At 38.0% G+C, this 21721-nt stretch overlaps 1 protein-coding gene across 1 annotated transcript in view; it reads right to left on the minus strand.

Moving 5' to 3' along the window:
* The window catches only part of LOC139733820 (CCR4-NOT transcription complex subunit 4-like), a 39853-nt gene that overhangs the window by 11676 nt on the left and 6456 nt on the right, over positions 1–21721 (minus strand). The window contains exons 6-11 of the mRNA XM_071644629.1: positions 21402–21494; positions 19833–19997; positions 19160–19227; positions 17222–17428; positions 11629–11775; positions 10312–10537 (exon numbers count right to left, since the gene is read on the minus strand). Of these exons, the coding sequence (XP_071500730.1) occupies positions 10312–10537; positions 11629–11775; positions 17222–17428; positions 19160–19227; positions 19833–19997; positions 21402–21494 (906 nt within the window). The remainder of the gene's footprint in view (positions 1–10311; positions 10538–11628; positions 11776–17221; positions 17429–19159; positions 19228–19832; positions 19998–21401; positions 21495–21721) is intronic.

Consider the following 21721-nt stretch of genomic DNA (forward strand, 5'->3'; position numbering starts at 1 on the left):
ACTTCAGTATGCCAAAAGAACGTATCTTGACTTACAAATATCTGCGCCTCAACCCTTTCATCAATGTAATTAGGCAGAATGACGTATCCCAACTCTATGGCAACAATCTCTATGATTTATTTACTTTGACAATTTTGTTAACTGGATGATAAAAGTCCCGTTATGTGTTTTTAAATATACGTAAGGAATAGTAAAACACGTTAGCTTGCAAAATTATCGATGCAATTGAACATTTTCATTTTTTGTTCTAAAAACTTACTGAGTATGTACTAAAATGTAATTAGTTGTTATCTACCAATTACCGTTTATTTTTGTTTTACTTCATTTGCATACACAGTTTATAGTTTATTGAGATGTCCATTCTTTTTTATTATCTTTAAGTGTATGTTTTTTATCTCTTGATGTAAGATTTTTTTCATTGGGAGCATAATTATATGTGGTTTATCATTCATGTTGTTCTAACAAAAGCATGGATTTGGATTAATATTGACAACTAAAGTACGAGTTTGGGTAAAGTCTGAAAATGGATTTCATTACACTTCTTATGATGTGCTACAATTAAGATGAACTTGAAATTTGTATAATTTTTAGTATGAAAATACATGAGTGGCAACTATTATGACTGTATGGGAACTGGCAAAAAAAAACACTAAAATAAAATGGGTATAAAAAAGAATTGTATAGACATCTGCACATACACTTCGTTTCAAAGACACATACACGCATGTGTTAATATTGAGACTCCTGTTTTAATTTCTATCTTTTCTTTGATTTATTTAACGATTTCCATTGAGATGAAAGGATTTGAACAGACAGAATAATATTAAGTACTTTGTTTATCGTTATAAGTTGTTGATGTTTGGTTGATTGCATGAATTGTATCCGTAAGCTTAAAATGCCTCAATTCTTTGAACAACAATAATAACAATGATTTATCAGGTAAGTATGAATCCAGGTTTTAATGTTTTTAGGTGTAACTTGACCACACACACACACACACACACACGCACACACACAACCAAGCAAGTACAAAACACACACACACACACACACACACATCTCAGACTTGTCAGAGGTGCAAACATTCTCTCAGTTGAATAACTTTGAGATAGACATGACAGAAACGTAGATGCAGAGACGGATTTACATTTTCTTAAAGGTTTATAGGGAAAAAAATGTGTGTACATCTGTTTCTCACAGACAACAGCATTACAGAAATCGTTCGATTATTTGCAAGTCTTAAAAATATGAAATAGGTATCTACGCTTTCTTCTTACAATCTAAGATAGAGTTTGATATGCCATTATGCTTTTATCACATTGAAAGCAAATCAGCAGTAACTATAAACATTATCATGATGGTAAAAGAAATAGAAAAAAAATGTAATTTACTTCCCGAGTAAAGTAGTCTTTATTATTACGTACCACAGTTGAACAGAACCATGGGACCAAAATGTTCAATTTCAATAGAACAGAACATATATTTTTTTTTTTTCTGGAGATTAGTTATACTTAGTTATACTATTACCATATCAGACCTTCGCATCAATTTTTACCTTGGAAGATCAGAACATCTACAAATTACAAATTATAAATAGCACACGATGTATTTTCAATCCTTACTGCTGTTGAAGATCAAGTGTAGTAAGAAGTAAATACTTGGGTAAAAAACAATTATCAGGCAGCTGAAACGAAGGGAGAATTTGCAACAGTATTCACTTTAAACACATTTCAATAAACGTCTTATCACAACAGCGATTTGCTGCGCTGCAATACATCTGCGTTGTCTGAGAGCTCCGGGAGAGATTAGGCTCAAAATAAATCAAAATTATGCAGGAAATAAAGGTTACTATTTCCCTGGTTTTCTGAAATATGTTGACAAGTTTCAATGAACATGATATTGATTTTGAGGGCAAGCATTTCCAACAATATTTGATATGAACAAGTGATAGTTTTACCTAAAGTTGATAATCATCATTTCAAAGGGCAATAAGCCCTCATCATATTCTTTTTTGAAATAGAATCTTTAGTTTCATATCAATATAAAAAAGAAATCTTTCTTGTGCCTTAATAACGTAAGAATAGTCATTAACATTTCACATTTGAGTTTTGTGAGTTCTTAATTTAACTGTGAAAGATTTACTTGATCCCATATAAACAATCCGAGTGTTATTATTTTTCTTTTAGAGTTGATTGATCTAGTGCACAATCCACTCCATCTTTCATGAGATTCCGACGGGCGTGCAGAGCTGTTCTGAAATTTGTATAGTTGCTCCTTTCTCTGCTTTCGAACTGCTCGGTAGACCACTGCAGGAAAATGAAAAAGAAACGCAAGAGAATAATTAACACAAAATAAAATGAGGCACTCTGTATTTTCCATAAAAGAAAGCTAGTGAATTTCAATTCTGCTTTAGTTATGTGATTAAATTCTTCATTAGACATGGTTGTTTGTAACAAATCCTCTCTCACAGATCCCCCCCCCTCCTAAAAAAGCAAAGAATATGAGAATGAGTATTTATGAAGAGCTTGTTCGCAAAACCGATAAGTCCTTTTTTGAAGATATTGAAGTACAGTCTCTCTCATAAAGTACAATGTGATATCTTTTAAATTATATACTGGTCAGTCCATAAAATGGAACATTTTTGAAGTTGTGGTCAAAAGAAGCAAACAATTTCTTTTATTATCTTTATTTTTCTTGACCCTTAATCGCAAATATCTCCATTTGGCAAATATGTACTTATCGTATTTTGCAAACAAACTCTTCAAATAATGAAATACACTCACAATATCTATTATTAAACATCATACAAATACCCCTTGAGGATGCACAAGGCTGTGTGTTTGTTTTGAGACAGAATATGGTTACCATTTCATCAGTTTTCATTTAATATTATTATTTTTTATCGCCAAGGAATGAACTGTGAAATGTGGTATTCTCAAATTATCAGAGAGTCATCATCATGGATTCTGCTTTCTTTTATTTTTATTTTTTTATTTTTCCAAATGCCGGCTTGTGTCGCTAGTGATAATGACAAAGGTGGGATTCATTTCTGCCCCCTTCTCCTAATACTTTTTTTGTATGAATTAATAGGTGATTATTCAACGTGTACCTTTCATTGTACTTGATACACTGCATTCCTTTTCTGTGCTGGTCTAGGCTGGCGGTTGGTGTGGACACTGAAAAGAGAAACAAGCAAATATGTATATCAACACGAATGTTAGTATCACCTAAAGTAGACGATTGGGTCTGAATATTTGAACTTTACATAGTATTTAAAACCACCTAACTTAAAAATAAATATTTGAATTCCATAAGCTTTTGCCCTTAACATTTTTATGGGGGAGGGGTGGAACGTATTAGCATGTATAGGATCTACCATGGCAACAATGCATTATATCGTATCGAAATGAAAAAAAATAATGTTTTAAAGAATATGTACAGCTGACTAAAATTGCACAAAGAATTAAAAAGAAAATAAATCAGGCTTCCATAGTTAGCAGGTAAAGAGAACCATTAAATAGTACCTTATTTTTCAAATTTATGAAGTTCTTCCGTTGAGATGTTTTTCATTGCAACTGATTGACATATTGCCCTACATCGACGTAAATAAGCACTGAATTGATCAGTGTTTTAGTAGTAGCCATGATAAAAAATCATGGGCGTACATACTCGAGCAGGATTCGAACCCACGACCTCCTGATCACCGGACAGGCATCATCTCCACTAGACCACCGAGCTTTCGCCCGACAGCAAGTGTTGGTTCTAATCCTTATAGCATGCAGCGGGTACTGCTTTGTTATTCAAATTTATGAAGTTCTTCCGTCGAGATGTTTTCATTGCAACTGATTGACATATTGCCCTACATCGACGTAAATAAGCACTGAATGGATCAGTGTTTTAGTAGTAGCCATGATAAAAAATCATGGGCGTACATACTCGAGCAGGATTCGAACCCACGACCTCCTGATCACCGGACAGGCGTCATCTCCACTAGACCACCGAGCTTTCGCCCGACAGCAAGTGTTGGTTCTAATCCTTATAGCATGCAGCGGGTACTGCTTTGTTATTCAAATTTATGAAGTTCTTCCGTCGAGATGTTTTCATTGCAACTGATTGACAAATTGCCCTACATCGACGTAAATAAGCACTGAATTTTTTTAGGCTAATTTTAAGTGAGTAAATTCCTGTATGTATGAAAACACCACAATCACATTCTTCATCCTTTCAAGAAATAACACACAAGATCTAAGACTACTTATGTTTAACCAAAGATGTAGACCAAACATTACATTTTATCCCTACTTTTCTTGCCAAAGTAATGATGTTAATGTCATTATTAGAACATATCGTCTGCCATCAGTTCATGTAGCCACTAAAGACTAAATGGAATTCATCAGTATCAAGCTTTATTGTCATTTGCTTGAAGTCGAGTCTACTGTTTACTATAAAGCTGTTACTTTACAAAACTGAATTTGAGGTAGAAGACCTCAAGTCGAATGATGTCGATGATCATAACAGTATATTGGGGTCCACTTCCTTTGCGCATAGGTAAATTTCTTTTGAGAGTCACTACTTGATCTACTAGACCACTAGTAGTAGTACAAGTATCCTACATTTACATAGTCCTTTAATAGTAGAACCACAACCACACCAATGAGCCACGTTTTGCCAAGCCCACCGACAGGAAAGGCTGTCATACTCATAGATCTATGTTTGCTCTTTATTTTCGTAGCTTGCTGTGTTTATTTGTTTATTTTTTTTTTACTCATCGTTTTCTTAAATCTTAGTGAAAACTATAATTGAAAGTACTGGACCCTACTAGCATAGCGTACTGTCTTCCACTCTGTACAGCCCAATCGCCGTACTTCGCACGGCGTCCGGTCGGGCTGGATCAAACTTAGACCTGACAAAAACAAAATAAAACTTACCGGTGTTACCGCTGATTTTCTTTGTGGTAGCATTAACTGGTCAGGAGAATATCCATTCCATGACTGCAAAACAGAACAACTGGCATGACTTCAGAGATTGGTTCACACTGCAGCAAAGCTTGCCTGCCAGTCAACCAGTACTCTGCTGCAGCACTGCTGCAGCTGTTGTCGCAAACGGCCCGGCATCAGCGGCGGCACCACACTCACTGCCGCGGCTGAAATGGATCTGCAGCACGTAGCCGTAACTATGTAGGTCTTGCACATAGAGTTATGCAGTGTAGCGTGTGTTGTGATGGCCACGATGTTGATACGTTGTTTTGCCGTGCTGACTGTAGCGCGCATGGCCCTGATTTTATACAGCAAAGCGCTGTATGATGACATACGTTCTTTTGGCGTCGCAATTTCCTTCTTTTTTCTTGAGAAACCACCATGAAAAAACAGTGTATGTAAAGATACGTTCATTTGCCGTAACAGCGAAAATGCTTTCTTTGTCATTTCTATACGTATCTCAGCTTACGTTGTTTTGCCTAGCTGGAAACGGCAACGTTGTGAAAAAGGTGTGTGAGATACGCTTTTTATCTCTGAAATGGTAAACATTTGAGAATTGAGACATTCACCATTAAAAAGAGCACATTTTATTTAGGAGCCATATGCTCATAACTCAAAATGCCCAAATTTTGAGTTACGTTCCTTTGCCTTATCACGGCCGTACTTAAAGTGCATTTACAAGAGAATTTTCATTTCATATAGTTTCATTTGGCATTTAAAGTTCATTTCCCATTCAAAATGGCCGCCATTTATATGCTCATGTACAATATGAATGGCAAAAAGTATGCATGGAAATATATACCAAATTTACTGTATTTCCAGTTCCGTACCTATGCTGTTATAAAGTGTTGCATGTGCAATGCAAATCTGATGAGTGCCACTATCAAAACAAGCAAGCAAACAAACAAACAAACATAAAATATATTGTTTTGAGGCTTATATATTCTTCTTAAAACAAATCTTCAAAATGGATGCCACTAGTATTCCTCTGTACAATATGAACGGCAAAATGCACATGGCAATAAACATATTTTTTTTTTCTGTCACGCAGCTACACTGGTTATCAATTTGGGTGATGATTATAAATCAGAAGGTTGTTACTAGCATAACAAAAAGCTGTTTTAGTTGTGATGCAAACTTCCAAATTTGCTACATTGTATCTCAATCTGGTTTTCCCCCACCAAAACTTGAATTGACGCTAACATCAAGATCTTTTATCAGAAATTATTAGATATGAACATTTGATACTTATTTGCCTTGAGATGTTCAACATCATAATATTCACTGTTTATTGAATTAAACGGCTAAATCTCAGATGATGACACAAATGTTCGAAATAACTGTTCTGTCCTACATTATCTAAAAGCGATATTACACAAACTTTTCAACCCCCTCATCCGAGAAAGAACATGAGGCAGGGGAAAGTGGAACAAAGGGACCATCTCACTTTCTTTCGTCAAATCGCTGAAATAAAAAAGCCCCACATTTTGCCATTTTAACCCAGAATATGATTTGCTTGAAACACAAATGACAAATGACCTTCTGTCTTATCTGTATATCGTACATAAAATTTACCACTGGTTCTGTGCTTGCATGATTTTCCCTAATTGCTCAAGGCTGGTTAGAATGTAACAAAACGGACAAGTGTGTTTGGAGGATTACAAAGAGTTTGGTAAAGTATTGCTAGTGGTACCACTATATTTTTTATATTCTATTATAGTAAACAGAAAGTCCATCCCACCACAGTAGTCCTATTTTGAAATATCCAAGAATGATTTTGTATTTTCTCTAGGAATGCAGTCACTTAAGGTTGTAAAGGAATTGACGCATATGACTTGTATGATGCTGCCACTGTAAAAGGGACTAATTTTCTGTCTGGAGATGAGTACTTTGCTCACACCTTTCCTTCAATGATGAGTTGTGGAAGCATGGAATATTTACCAATGTTAATATAACGCAGAAGATTCATGATGAATATACGTGTAATGGGTCCATTTCAGTCAAGGGGCTTGTATTACACAATAAACATCATGCTTGCCCCCACCTCTGTTGCTGCCCAACCCTCGGTTCCACGACCCCTGCAATCCTGCAATTGCCTTACAAGGGGAAACGTTTTGTCTGACAAGTTTGTCTGACAAATTTGCTCTCAGCCAATCAGATACAAGGATTTTAGAAGCTTATAACAGCTTGTTAAAAAAAAACTGACAAAACGCTTCATTGCATGCCCCCCCCCCCCCCCCCCCCCCCCCCCCCCGAACAACCTGCCATCAATGCATTTGAAATCCCACAAGCCAACCTATAGATTTCCCTCCTTCGCTTCAAAGCTTTGACCCCAAAACAGGGTGGTGCAGATGCTGGGCTGATGTTATCTCTGATACCACCCAAGTTAACTACAACACTGTCTCTTGCCTGGCGACAAAAAAGCCAAAGGGCTTCAAAGGGTAGTGAAGCAAGTCTTTGATGTCTTCATCCTGTTTCTATGGCAAAAAAAAAAAAAAAAAAAATCACCCTCTGACCCCTGAGGAAGTGCTGAACATCAGGTGTGGTTGCAATTAAGGCAATTGCAGGGCTGATATGTATCTTTAGCCTGAGAATCTTGCAAATTTGGGGCTGATGTCACCTGCTGCCAAATATCCAAATAAAGAGATCTTTAGAGACAATAAAAATGAAGAAAATCAAGTTTGCTCGATAATATCAAGGCGTTACTCCTAAATTATACCATAACAAAGCGATGGAGATTATCATCCATTTAAAACTTGCCTCATGCAGGACTCCCCTCCTCCAACTTCTAGCTGGAAAAAAAGCTACATTGTAAAGGGTTGTTAGTTTTGTCATAAATGTTTTTGTCCGCAATCATGACACATTCTACAGTACTGTATATGATTCTTCTGTACCTTCAGGGGAATGCATTGAAGCTTTGCTTTCTAGCTTCCACTCCATTTTTAACACTTGATAAATGATATGCATCTAGGCTTCTTAATATATTTTGTTAGTATTACACTTTTATATTCAAGCTGCTTGTAGAATATGATGGTCCATTATTGATTTTTTTGCGTGGTGTTTGGTGCACTTAGTATATATATTCTTTGTTGAAACAAAATAAAAGATTTGAAATTGTGTTAAACATCGCAAGGTTTATGATTGTTAATGCTCGAAACTCCATCCGTAATTCCTAGTGAAAATCCTAATTTATGTGGTAAATTGGGACTTTTGCATCACAAAAGAAAAACTTTCTGTTAAGAACATCCTTAAGATAATGATCAGCACTAAATCTTAACAAACTATGTAGCTGCATGTCAGAAAAAAACAAACCAGCAAATTAGTTTTCTAGTTCCACGTATATGTTAGCTATTCATATTGTACAGGAGAAAAAGAGTGGCGACCATTTTGAATTTTTGCATTTAGAAGAATAAAAATGCATGTAGGCCCCCTATATTATAAGTGGCACCCATCATATTAGTATTGCACATGCAACATTTTATAACAGCATAGATACGGAACTGGAAATACAGTAAATTAGGTATATATTTCAATGCATACTTTTTGCCATTCATATTGTACATGAGCATAGGAATGGCGGCCATTTTGAATTGAAAATGATCTTGAAATACCAAATGAAACTATATGAAATGAAAATTTTCTTGCAAATGCACATGAGGTAACTCTAGGAACAGAAATGTACAAAGTTTGGTGGAATAATTGGTCACAGAATGCACATTATTGTGATGATCACGGCCAAATTAGCATATTTGGCGGCCATTTTGGATTTTTGCATTTTGCCGAAAATGCTCAAGGTTACGCGAGTGGCATCAATCGGATTTGGAATCAGCACCCTCGAATTGACAAGAAACCATCAAAAACCATTGTATATATAAAAAAACAAGGTTAGGTGCCTTCTAGCCTGGACTATCATGCGAATGACTATGAGCGTGTTTCTACTGAGAGCACCTCACATCCCTGGCATCGCCACGAATTTTGTCCAACGCAGCACCTCGTATTTTATGACCACTCGAGCTGTTTCTACTGAGCGATAAAATACGAGGTGATGCAAAGGTGACGTGCAAATGCGGCGATTCCGGAAGTCAGGTATTTTTAAGTCACAGATTTGGGTCACGCGCGCACTGCCGATCCGAACCCTGCCTGCTTTGCTACAACTGCGTCGGCTATTTTTTGATTAGCCATTTCTCTTCGTCTTCCCATCCAATATACCCCGAACTAACATACTGGTAATTAATCCTGCCACTGACTGATGAGAAATCTTTGGAGATCGAGGGTCCAGTTGAGATTTTCTCAAGGCTGCGACATACTAATGTGGTACTCTCGCGATTCGAGACAATATAAAATAAAATAACGCGGTGTAAAATCAAGTAAGTGATGAGGGCTTAGTAATGCAATAAGTTAGGCTGTTAATCACGCGAACAATAGGCGATGAATGCCACAATTCACATGTAACGTAACGTATAGGGCCTATAACACATACACAAGCGAGTTGGTACCAACAAAGCATGATGCGAACACGGTCGCTGTGTGTACACACGTATTTTGTACACATGTGTGCGATGAACCGATTGAAAAGCGCGGGGAGAAATTTTAGACGTCCGATACACCACGAATTTCGCTACCCGGTGTGTTTCTACTGAGAATCGTCCTTCGCGTCACCACGCATCGACCACCTCAATAGATGGACGACGGAGCACCTCGCATCAGCCGGCATCGGCCACTACCAGATCTGTTTCTACTGAGGAAAAATTCGAGGTGTCACCACGCATCGGCCGGTATCGGCCGGCATCGGCCGGTATCACCACACATCGGCTGGCATCACCTCGAATTTTCGTCGCTCAGTAGAAACACGCTCTATTTCAACAACAACTAAGGGACTCAAAGTATGTATAGCAATACACGAGTCGATTCATGCACTGACATAGCAATGCACCTAACTCAGATTGAATAACGCATTGAATCATCTTTTGGCAGATACGACAAATTGTCAGCTGAGAACTAGTCAAGGACTTTATCACAATTTTCAGGGGTATCAAGTTATTGGTATCACGTTGCAGAGCTCAATGGCTTCTACATTATGGTGTAAACTCTAAGTTATATTCATTTGCAATAGAATGTTAGAAATTGAAACCACAAAAGTGCTTTTTTTACCCTATATTAGGAACAATGCTCATAAATCTACCCACATTTGATTAAATAAACTTTTTATTTCACAAAAATTGATCGTTTCGTTTTTATTTAAGTTAAAATCTAAGAACACGGTTGCGCCCTTCCTGTTTTTGGCTGACAAAATGTTTTTATAACCAAGACTGTGAGAGAGAGAGATGGCCCCTACCTGTGGGGACGAATCCTGGGGAGTGGTGGCCAAGGCTGTGCCGTTACCTAACACTCTTCTCTGGGGGATGTCGATAGGGGGCGCTGCACTGCCGCGAGAATGGATTGCCGTGTCCGCTATATGGGGCACGGGTCCATTTGTGGTGTGCGTCGCTGGGGGTATCGGCTGACGTGGGGGATCTCTTTGTTCGTTGTTCTCTGTTGGCGGTGTGTGTTGTGTGGTATGACTGCACAAAGTAATCACAGATCGAAAAGAAAACCAAGTAAATTCATGCAGCCAAGGTTTATACACACATTCTTCGTGGCGCAGGTAAAATACATTCATATCATTACAGTCTGAGATGAGAAATCACAAGACTACAGTGCTAGTCAGTGGAGTATATCAATCATCTAACTTAGATATCTAAATTATTTGATTAAAATATCAAATTTGACAAAATTATTAATTAAATGCACATTGTGTACATGATATCAATCACTTAATAGAAACACACCCAAAACAATTTTCATTCATAACATGCTTTCATCATGTTTTTAATCTGTCGAAGGCACTAGACTGTGTCTGTCCTAACAAATGACTAGAGAACTTTGCATTGTGTGTTATCACAGGATAGTTCCAAGGAGGTGCTGAAAGGGATTAATACCTCAAGGTTCAAGGATCGCTGAACTTACCCCTATAGACCATGCTGTATACACTCCACATGTACTGTACAAGCTGTTATTTTCGCAAGGGTTCAATTTTCGCTAATTTCGCGAAGCACCATTGGACCTCGAATGTAACAACACGCGAAAATGTCGTCATGTGCTAGGGTAATAGTACACATATGATAGCCTCGATTTCAATTCGCGAAATACAACAATATCCGAGACCTCATCGTTCGCAGAAATATCTGTACAGTTTATACAGTAAAAGAAAATACAAATATCTCAACTATGATTTTTTCAAAAAATCCAAAACTCACAATCATACTGGCGTATCACATCGTAAATGAACAAAATGTTGAGAAATGTTAGGTACCCATTTTGTCTTTACTTACACCGAAATACATTCTCAATTGAATTTTGGCCTTTCTCTTGAATCAATGATATGTTAGAATTTGTTTTTCTCTCTTCTATTTAACTTAGCCGGTAAAAATCTGTGCATTGACTATCATGACAATCCAAACATAAAAGTTATTTCTGAGCTACCATAATTGATGAAAATTTCTGATCGACCACCAAAATCACAACCTCTGGACCAAGTGGAGCTGAGTTAAAAAAGGAAGAACCAAAGCTAACACAAACCGCAAAGGCTTTCTAGGGAAATATGAAATATTACCTGTTTTGTGTGGTTGTGTCCTCCGGGGGTTTTGTCTCGCCACCCACCGTTCCATTTGTTTTACTGAGTGACGGCCACGTTTCTGGCGCTGGGTTGGGGCTAGCACAATTACTGGACTGTGTCGTAAGAGGGGAGGACTGCTTTTTTCTATAAATAAACAACGCCAAGACATAATAGCAGTCGCTCATAAGGTTCCCGTAGACATTTTCATTTGGTCTTAAAACTGACTTTGAAATCTGACCTAGTTGTGGATTGAAACCTTGCTAAACAAGGAAAAGTAGAAATTACGCGGTGCGTAATATATGTCCCCGCCGGAAGTAGCATTTAGTAGCAAAATGTACAATATAGGTAAGATGAAGGTCAAAGGTCAAAGAAGTCAAAGGTCAAAATTCTATGTAGAAGTTTTGAAGCCCTCACCTAGTGCCATCACATAAAGCAAACGGAATCGAAATCGGGTTAGAAATGGCGAAGGAGTAGCATTTTGTAGCCAATGTACAATATAGGTAAAAAAATCAAGGTCAAAGGTCAAAATTTTGTGTAGAAGTTTTGAAGCCCTCACCTAGTGCCATCACTTAAAGCAAACGGAATTGAAATCGGGTTACAAATGGCAAAGGAGTAGCATTTTGTAGCAAAATGTACAATATAGGTCAAAAATCAAGGTCAAAGGTCAAAGAAGTCAAAGGTCACAATTCTGTGTAGAAGTTTTGAAGCCCTCACCTAGTGCCATCACATAAAGCAAACGGAATCAAAATCGGGTTAGAAATGGCGAAGGAGTAGCATTTTGTAGGCAATGTACAATATAGGTCAAAAATCAAGGTCAAAGGTCAAAGAAGTCAAAGGTCAAAATTCTGTGTAGAAGTTTTGAAGCCCTCACCTAGTGCCATCACTTAAAGCAAACGGAATTGAAATCGGGTTACAAATGGCAAAGGAGTAGCATTTTGTAGCAAAATGTACAATATAGGTCAAAAATCAAGGTCAAAGGTCAAAGAAGTCAAAGGTCAAAATTCTGTGTAGAAGTTTTGAAGCCCTCACCTAGTGCCATCACATAAAGCAAACGGAATCAAAATCGGGTTAGAAATGGCGAAGGAGTAGCATTTTGTAGCCAATGTACAATATAGGTCAAAAATCAAGGTCAAAGGTCAAAGAAGTAAAAGGTCAAAATTCTGTGCAGAAGTTTTGAAGCCCTCACCTAGTGCCATCACATAAAGCAAACAGAATCAAAATCGGGTTAGAAATGGCGAAGGAGTAGCATTTTGTAGGCAATGTACAATATAGGTCAAAAATCAAGGTCAAAGGTCAAAGAAGTCAAAGGTCAAAATTCTGTGTAGAAGTTTTGAAGCCCTCACCTAGTGCCATCACTTAAAGCAAACGGAATTGAAATCGGGTTACAAATGGCAAAGGAGTAGCATTTTGTAGCAAAATGTACAATATAGGTCAAAAATCAAGGTCAAAGGTCAAAGAAGTCAAAGGTCAAAATTCTGTGTAGAAGTTTTGAAGCCCTCACCTAGTGCCATCACATAAAGCAAACGGAATCAAAATCGGGTTAGAAATGGCGAAGGAGTAGCATTTTGTAGCCAATGTACAATATAGGTCAAAAATCAAGGTCAAAGGTCAAAGAAGTAAAAGGTCAAAATTCTGTGCAGAAGTTTTGAAGCCCTCACCTAGTGCCATCACATAAAGCAAACAGAATCAAAATCGGGTTAGAAATGGCGAAGGAGTAGCATTTTGTAGGCAATGTACAATATAGGTCAAAAATCAAGGTCAAAGGTCAAAGAAGTCAAAGGTCAAAATTCTGTGTAGAAGTTTTGAAGCCCTCACCTAGTGCCATCATATAAAGCAAACGGAATCAAAATCGGGTTAGAAATGGCGAAGGAGTAGCATTTTGAAGCAAAATGTACAATATAGGTCAAAGGTCACAATTGAAATTCTGTATAGAAGTTTCAAAGCTCCCATGTAGTGCTATCATATAAAGCAAACAGAATCAAAATCGGGTTAGAAATGGCGAAGGAGTAGCATTTTGAACATTTTGATCACACACGGACGCACACACGGACGGACACACGGACGGACGCACGGACGGACACACACACGTACGGAGCCCGTTTCATAGTCCCCTGCTCGAACTCGTTCAGCGGGGACAAAAACACACACACACAAACACAAACAAACAGAATACTCAATTAGTAAATAAAATCAGATCATAAACATTTGGGCAAATTCAAAACGATAATGAAGGAAGTTGTGATGCTCTATCTGTTTTCACGCCATAGTCAAGTGATCAACTATTTTCATGTCTTCATAAAATGCTATATAGCTACAGAAATTAATAACAATTTCTGTTTGAAAATGGACTGTATTTCCTCCAAGAAATTCAAATATCATTGTAATTTTTATTACAACTGATTGACAAATTGCGCTATCATGATGTAAATAAGCAGTAAATTAATCAGTTTTTAGTAGTAGCCATAACAAAAGAAATCATGGGCATATATACTCATACTGGATTCAAACTTACAATCTCCTGATTAGAGGACAGGTGTTTTATCCACTAGACCACCGAGCTTCAGCCCGACAGCAAATGTTGGTTCTAATCCTTACAGCATGAAGTCGGTAGTGTGTAATTATTCAAATTCATGGAATTCTTGTGTCAAGTTGTTTTTATTGCAACTGATTGACAAATTCCTCTATATTAGTGTATGTCAGCACTGCATTAATCAGTGTATTAGTAGTAACCAGGACAAAAGAAATCATGGACACACATACTCCAGCAGGATTCTAATTTGTAATTCATTTTTTTTTTCATTGTAATTCTGATATATCTGTTGCTTTTTTTTATACACTCATACGTGATTAATAATTCCCAAAGGTGGTACCTTTTCCTTTAAAAGGGGAAATCTCTAATCAGGCCAATGTCAGAATATAAATATCTTTGAAGTGACGTGATCTCCAGTCCTGAGTATCAGCCATACCAGCATGTGTGTGCCAAGTGTGGCCTGACCTTGTCACTAGACTACCCCCAAAAGAGGCCATCCACTCAGATAATCAGTCAAATGGCTACATCAGGCTTCTACAATCACATCAAGCAATGCACAAAATCTTTAATTTCCTCTCCGTTTTCTCCTCCTTTTTTCCAATGCCCCATAACAAATCACACATGCCATAAGAGGTATGGTATCTCTGATATAAAACTAAACCTGTCATAGTGGCCACCTGTCACACCAGTCACTCAACTCACTGTCTGTTCTAGCAGCCACATAATCCTTGCTATCAGAATTTTCTGTAAGCCTGTAAAGTATTTGTTGTTCTTTCTACCAAAGTTTCTGCATTACCAGTAAACATACAGTAATAATTTGCTTTGGGTATTCTGCATTGTGTTCTGAGCGAAAAGCAAATAAAAAAGATCTAAAAACAGTGCCAGCTTTTATACCAATACTGTAAGACTCCTAGACCTGGTAGCTTGTATAGTCTTTTGTAGACATGCTTACTTCTTGACATTAAAAAAAAAAAAAAATGACAGAGTATCCTAAAAACATTAGATTTTGGAGAGGAAAATCAGATTTTCATGAAATCTTGACAGCACCACTCTTGCATAGTCCCTGGGCCAGGGAATTTTTTATTGTGGCTACTACCAAAACACTTTTAATTGGTGCTTATTTTCATTGCATCAAGGGCAGTTTATCAGTCAGTTGAAACAATCTTTATGGAGAGGTAGCCTCCTCATGCAAATTTCCTTCTAAGTCTGCTGCCTCCTGTAAGATGATTACACAGTACAGTACTCTCCGCGTAATCGGGTATCGCTTAAACGGGTACTCCGTTCAATTGGGTAGTAATGTCCAAAACAGTTCCAATGCACATTAAAACAAGGAAAAGTAGAAATTACGCGGTGCGTAAAATATGTCCCCGCTGGAAGTAGCATTTAGTAGCAAAATGTACAATATCGGTAAAAAATCAAGGTCAAAGGTCAAAGAAGTCAAAGGTCAAAATTCTGTGAAGAAGTTTTGAAGCCCTCACCTAGTGCCATCACAAAAAGCAAATGGAATCGAAATCGGGTTAGAAATGGCAAAGGAGTAGCATTTTGTAGCCAATGTACAATATAGGTCAAAAATCAAGGTCAAAGGTCAAAGAAGTCAAAGGTCAAAATTCTGTGTACAAGTTTTGAAGCCCTCACCTAGTGCCATCACAAAAAGCAAACGGAATCGAAATCGGGTTAGAAATGGCGAAGGAGTAGCATTTTGTAGCCAATGTACAATATAGGTCAAAAATCAAGGTCAAAGGTCAAAGAAGTCAAAGGTCAAAATTCTGTGTACAAGTTTTGAAGCCCTCACCTAGTGCCATCACATAAAGAAAACGGAATCTAAATCGGGTTAGAAATGGCAAAGGAGGAGCATTTTGTAGCCAATGTACAATATAGGTCAAAAATCAAGGTCAAAGGTCAAAGAAGTCAAGGGTCAAAATTCTGTGTAGAAGTTTTGAAGCCCTCACCTACAGACTGTAGTGCCATCACATAAAGCAAACGGAAATGAAATTGGGTTAGAAATGGCAAAGGAGTAGCATTTTGTAGCATAATGTACAATGCAGGTCAAAAATCAAGGTCAAAGGTCAAAGAAGTCAAAGGTCAAAATTCTGTGTACAAGTTTTGAAGCCCTCACCTAGTGCCATCACATAAAGCAAACGGAATCGAAATCGGGTTAGAAATGGCGAAGGAGAAGCATTTTGAAGCAAAATGTACAATATAGGTCAAAGGTCAAGGTCAAAGGTCACAACTGAAATTCTGTGTAGAAGTTTCAAAGCTCCCATGTAGTGCTATCATATAAAGCAAACAGAATCAAAATTGGCTCATAAATGACAGAGAAGTAGCAAATTGAACATTTTGATCACACACGGACGCACAGACAGACGGACGGACGGACAGACGGACACACGGACACACACACGTACGGAGCCCGTTTCATAGTCCCCTGCTCGAACTTGTTCGGCGGGGACAATTACCTGATAATCGGGTTGCCTCTCCGCTTTAACGGGTAAATAATTTTCTTCTTATCTAATTTCTACCCACATTTTATCGCAGATATAACCCTTCAGAAATCAATTTTACACGGCTAATCGCATTCTCTGCCTAATTTGCAGAGAAGACCAATCATTTTGACTATCGTAGTCTATAGTCAAAAGACAAAGTTTTCTGAAGACATATAATTTGTCCAAAAAAAGAGTGCAAATTATTGCTCGTGACTGAGCAAATGTAAGGTATGTATAATGTGCCGTGGAAGCACGCATGTTACCGTAAGCATACAGTGTAGGTGTTTGTGCAGTGTACAATGCATGTACAAAAACATTGTGTGTGTCAATTGTGAATGAGACGTGTTCTTCTGTTAATCGGGTACTCCGCTTAATCGGGTAAGAAACGCTCTGCTCGAGCCAACCCGATTATGCGGAGAGTACTGTATCATCTAACGGGAGGCAGCAGACTTAGAAGAAACTTTGCACTAGGAGGCTACCTCTCCATAAAGGCTACCTCTCCATAAAGGCTATCTATATTTCTCCTATGGTTGTTCAGCACCAGGGATGCTGCCCATCGTTCCAAGGACCACCCTACCTTGAGTGTGATTTTATTTTCTCCGTCGTCCCGCCCGCACCCGACGTTGCAGCATTCGTCGCAGCACTTGATGAGTTTGTGGTGGCCGATGTTGCAGCCGTGGTGGAGTGGTTGTGGTTGTGAGTGGCGGCCCCTGGACTATGGGCCTGACTGCTGCCACCACCCAGCAAGTCATGCAACAATTTCTCCTCATACTCCTGGTGTTTCCTAGACAGACAGACAGACAGACAGACAAGACTCTTACAACAATGACAACACACATCTCCATACTAGTAATAATGACGATAATAACTAGAAAAGCACTCAGAGAGCACTAACCTTCACCAAGCAGCTCATTTCTACCTATACACACATGATGAAAGTTTTTTTTTTTTAATTTCCCAATAGAAACCTTTTGTATACATCCTACAGCTTCCTGCATGCTGGGCGGCGCCTTGAGCAGAGCATGCGCTTTAAAGATAATAAAAAGTTTTGGTACCTCAAAAGCTTCCCTGAATTTCCTTGTCTTGGTTTGTGTTTCATGTTAAAGTACGTTGTCTGTGAGAATTACTCGCCCCAAAGTGCTCTCATGTCTTAGTAATCATGCAATAATGGTTTCGTACCAGAGCCGACGCTGACCAGCGTCGATAAATATTGTACGAAACCACTGACTGCGACCAGCAGCGTGCAGCCCATTGTACGCATAGCTTACTGCGACCAGCAGCTCCATACGCATAGCGTAATGGGGCTTCGCATTGTATAGCATTCAGGATCATGACAGAATTAGTATCGCAGGTAAATGTCAACTTAAAATCCAAAAATTTTTTCGATTTGAAGACTTACCAATTAAGTTGAAGTATTGAAAACAGGCTTCGAACAACGTTTGGTTCTGCCAATAGTCCCTTTCTGTTCGAATTGATGACTGAATGTGACTCGGTCGAGAGGACCTTGGGAGAGCTACATACACTGGATACCATGGCCAGCGCATGCGCACACAAACATCTTATCCGTTCATGGATTTGAAATTTGTGTGCATGTGATGTGTTCGCACGCACTGGCTGTAGTATTCAGTGTACTGTATGTAGCTCTCCTAAGGTCCTGTCAACCGAGTCACATTCAGTCATCAATTCGAACAGAAAGGGACTATAGGCAGAACCAAACGTTGCCCGAAGCCTGTTTTCAATACTTCAAGTTAATTGGTAAGTCTTCAAATTGAAGAATTTATGGGATTTTAAGTTGACATTTACCCCGCGATACTAAATCTGTCATGATCCTGAATGCTACAATGCGAAGCCCGATTACGCTATGCGTATGGGACTGCTGGTCGCTATGCGTATGGGGCTGCTGATCGCAGTTAAATGCATGATTACTAAGACATGAGAGCACTTTGGGGCGAGTAAGTCTCACAGTGTTAGTTATATGAAAGGTACTTTAACCTGAAACACAAACTAAGACAAGGAAATTCAAGGACACTTTTGAGGTACCAAAACTTTTTATTATCTTTAATGCGCATGGGGAAACGTCAAATACGTGCAGCTTGAACTCCCAAGTTCATTGACCCTATCTGCCAAAAGAACAAAATTCCTTCAAAAATTCATAAAAATTCTTGGATCACTACCAAAACTTAATAATCTGTTCCTTGTGTCATTATCAACCTTTCCTGCAAGTTTCATTGAAATCCGTTCACAGCTTTTTGAGTTATTTTGCAAACAGACAAATAAACAAACAAATTCGTAAACATCGATGAAAACATCACCTCCTCCTTCCTTGGCAGAGGTAATAGGGAGCTTTAGATTTTTGCGACGGGGATGTTCAGAGGAAAAAAAAACAAACAATGTAAACCAGAGACTAACTTAAAACTGATCTTGTCAACGTAGTTCAGTCCCACAGGTACAATTTGATGTATGGCACACTTTCCTCTATCAAAAGTGGCACAGACTAAACGCTACATCATCTTACCCCATCTGCATATCCTCCTTCGTGAAGCTGGCCGCCTCATCACCAAGCTCATGTAGGTACATACAGTCCTGTTCATGAGGAGAGTGGGCAAAAAAAAGGACTTGATGTTAAAGATTTCTTGTACGCCGCGTATGAGATGAAATATACATCAGAGAGGAGAGAAATAATCGTTAACAGCCCATTAACGATCGCCCCGTCACTGCTAACCTGGAAATATTAAACTGCACATTACTTGAATATGAGACCATTCTGAAGCAAATAATTTTCACACAACAATAGATTACATAATGTACTATTAAATGAATCCCACATGGATTGGAACAATCATCCACCAGAATTCCCACTGATCAGTTACTAGCCATGAAATATGATTTCATGCATACATTTGCATAATTAATTTATTAAAAAATATAAAATCAATTCTTTTCTACTGTATGACTATATAATCTTGTTTACGGCGATCGCGCGATCAGCGGCCAAGATCTGAAGGGGGGTCAAATTAACCCCCCACCCGGAAAAACTTGGTCTCAAATAGCCCAGTTAAAATAGGGTTAATGCGTCAACAAATTACTAACTTAATAAATGTCAGAGCAGATATTGTATCAAAATACAAAAAAAATCACAAACAAACTTGAAAGAACACAACTCTTCGTTACTGCTTCATCTAACTCACTAGTTTTGGACACGGTGAATTTCGCAAGAAATGACTGCAATACTTTGTCGTCCCTAGCGATGCTTTTAACGTCCTCCCATCCACGTGGACATTGTTGACAGCTTGAATGGCTCGTAACGAATCCTCCGCCTTCTGGTATGTGACATACGCACTTGCACTAGGACCCTGTTAACATACAGGTCATGGAGTGAATATATGTCTGTGCATATAATACATACACACATGTACACCTATCCATGATTCAAAATACATCATACATGCATAGCATTAGAAGTACCCCCCCCCCCCCTCATATACAGCTGTATTTTATTTTCAATGTAACATATTCATGGCAGCCAAATTCTGCAGATCTGAAAACATACTAATGCACACACACACACACACACGCAAAATGACAGCAAAACTACTAAAAACTGCTAATTTAAGCTACTAATTAAAACTACTAATTAACTGCTAATTACTTAACTACTAGAACTAATTAGACTAATCAAACTACCAAATAACTACTAATTTAAACTACTAATTTAACTACTAATTGCACATGATAAGCACGATAAATCCAATTAAAGAAAGCAAAAGAAAACAAGGAGAATGTTACATACTCCACTACCCTATGTTCATCCTTTTAAAGACAAAATGACGCATCTCATGAACCTGCCACAGATGTATGATAGAAATGAACTTTCAGAACATCTCTCATTTAAAAGAAAAGTGAGGATGGAGTATGTGATTCCATAGGGATACCAACCAGAGACCTCCAGATTTCTAGACTATTGCTCTACCTGACTGAGCTGTGGAGAACCCTGGGATGGTATTCTTCCCATAAACCTCTTTAAAGGGACATTCCGGACGATTTTCATGATTTCACATCATGCAGTTCATAAATCGACAGCTCCATGTATAGATTTGTGGATTTTATTGTGGTCCTTGAGCAGAGAAACCAATGAATTTAAAATCTTACACAAATTACACTGAACAGTATTGATGACATCAGAGCCTCATATATTTCAGGAATGTAGCAGTGTAATTCCGTTACAATACCACTTGCTCAACAAGTTCACCTGTGTAAAAATCTATGCATGCCTTCTTCTTTTCTTCTGCTTCCTTGAGCCCCAACTCATACATTCTTATGGTGAGGCTGCCTTGTCATCATCCTTGTTCATTGCAATTTGTTACAAATTTTGAAAACATTCTCACTCCTCATCCCAATCACTATAAATTCTGAAACTCTGTACTCAGTTTAATTAATTTATAGTTGTTCAAATGTAAAAGTCTGAAAATCATCCGGAGGTCCCCTTTAATCCTCATATGGTATGAAGCTTACATAAACCTGACATTAACCCAAAGATTAGAAAACAAGTTGGGGATGAATGCAGGTATCATTAAAGTGATGCAGCTTTATTTTATTTTTATTTTCTTAAATACATAATAAAATGGAAACCGAAACTGACCAGAAGTTTATGTATAATAAAAATGAAATATGAGCAAAGTAAACTCGTAAACGAATTTCATCTGTGATGCAGTATTCCCTTTATCAAAGAAATTAATACCTCTATGTGGTCAACTTACATGTGACTGGTTTCCTGCATATGATGTATTCTGGTTGATGACTACCTTCAGGATCTTCCCAAATTTCCCAAAATATTCCTGCTTCTTCAGAATCTGTGGAAGAGATAGAAAACAAATGATGACATGAATTATTCAATAGGTTCTTGGAAAGGCAAAACAATTCATGGTAATAATGCTAATACACAATTCTCATTCAGTGCATATCGTTTTTCACAATAGTCCCTTTGTGCTTGAAAAGGGGAATAAAAAGGACAAAGATAAAACATAAGAAAAGAATTGAAACTAAGGGTTGATCTGGGGCTATGAAATCATATAAACAA

The sequence above is a fragment of the Diadema antillarum genome, unplaced genomic scaffold, assembly GCF_040938485.1.
Source record: "Diadema antillarum isolate AM-2024a unplaced genomic scaffold, OU_Dant_1.0 scf00000025, whole genome shotgun sequence".
Taxonomy (NCBI): Eukaryota; Metazoa; Echinodermata; class Echinoidea; order Diadematoida; family Diadematidae; genus Diadema; species Diadema antillarum.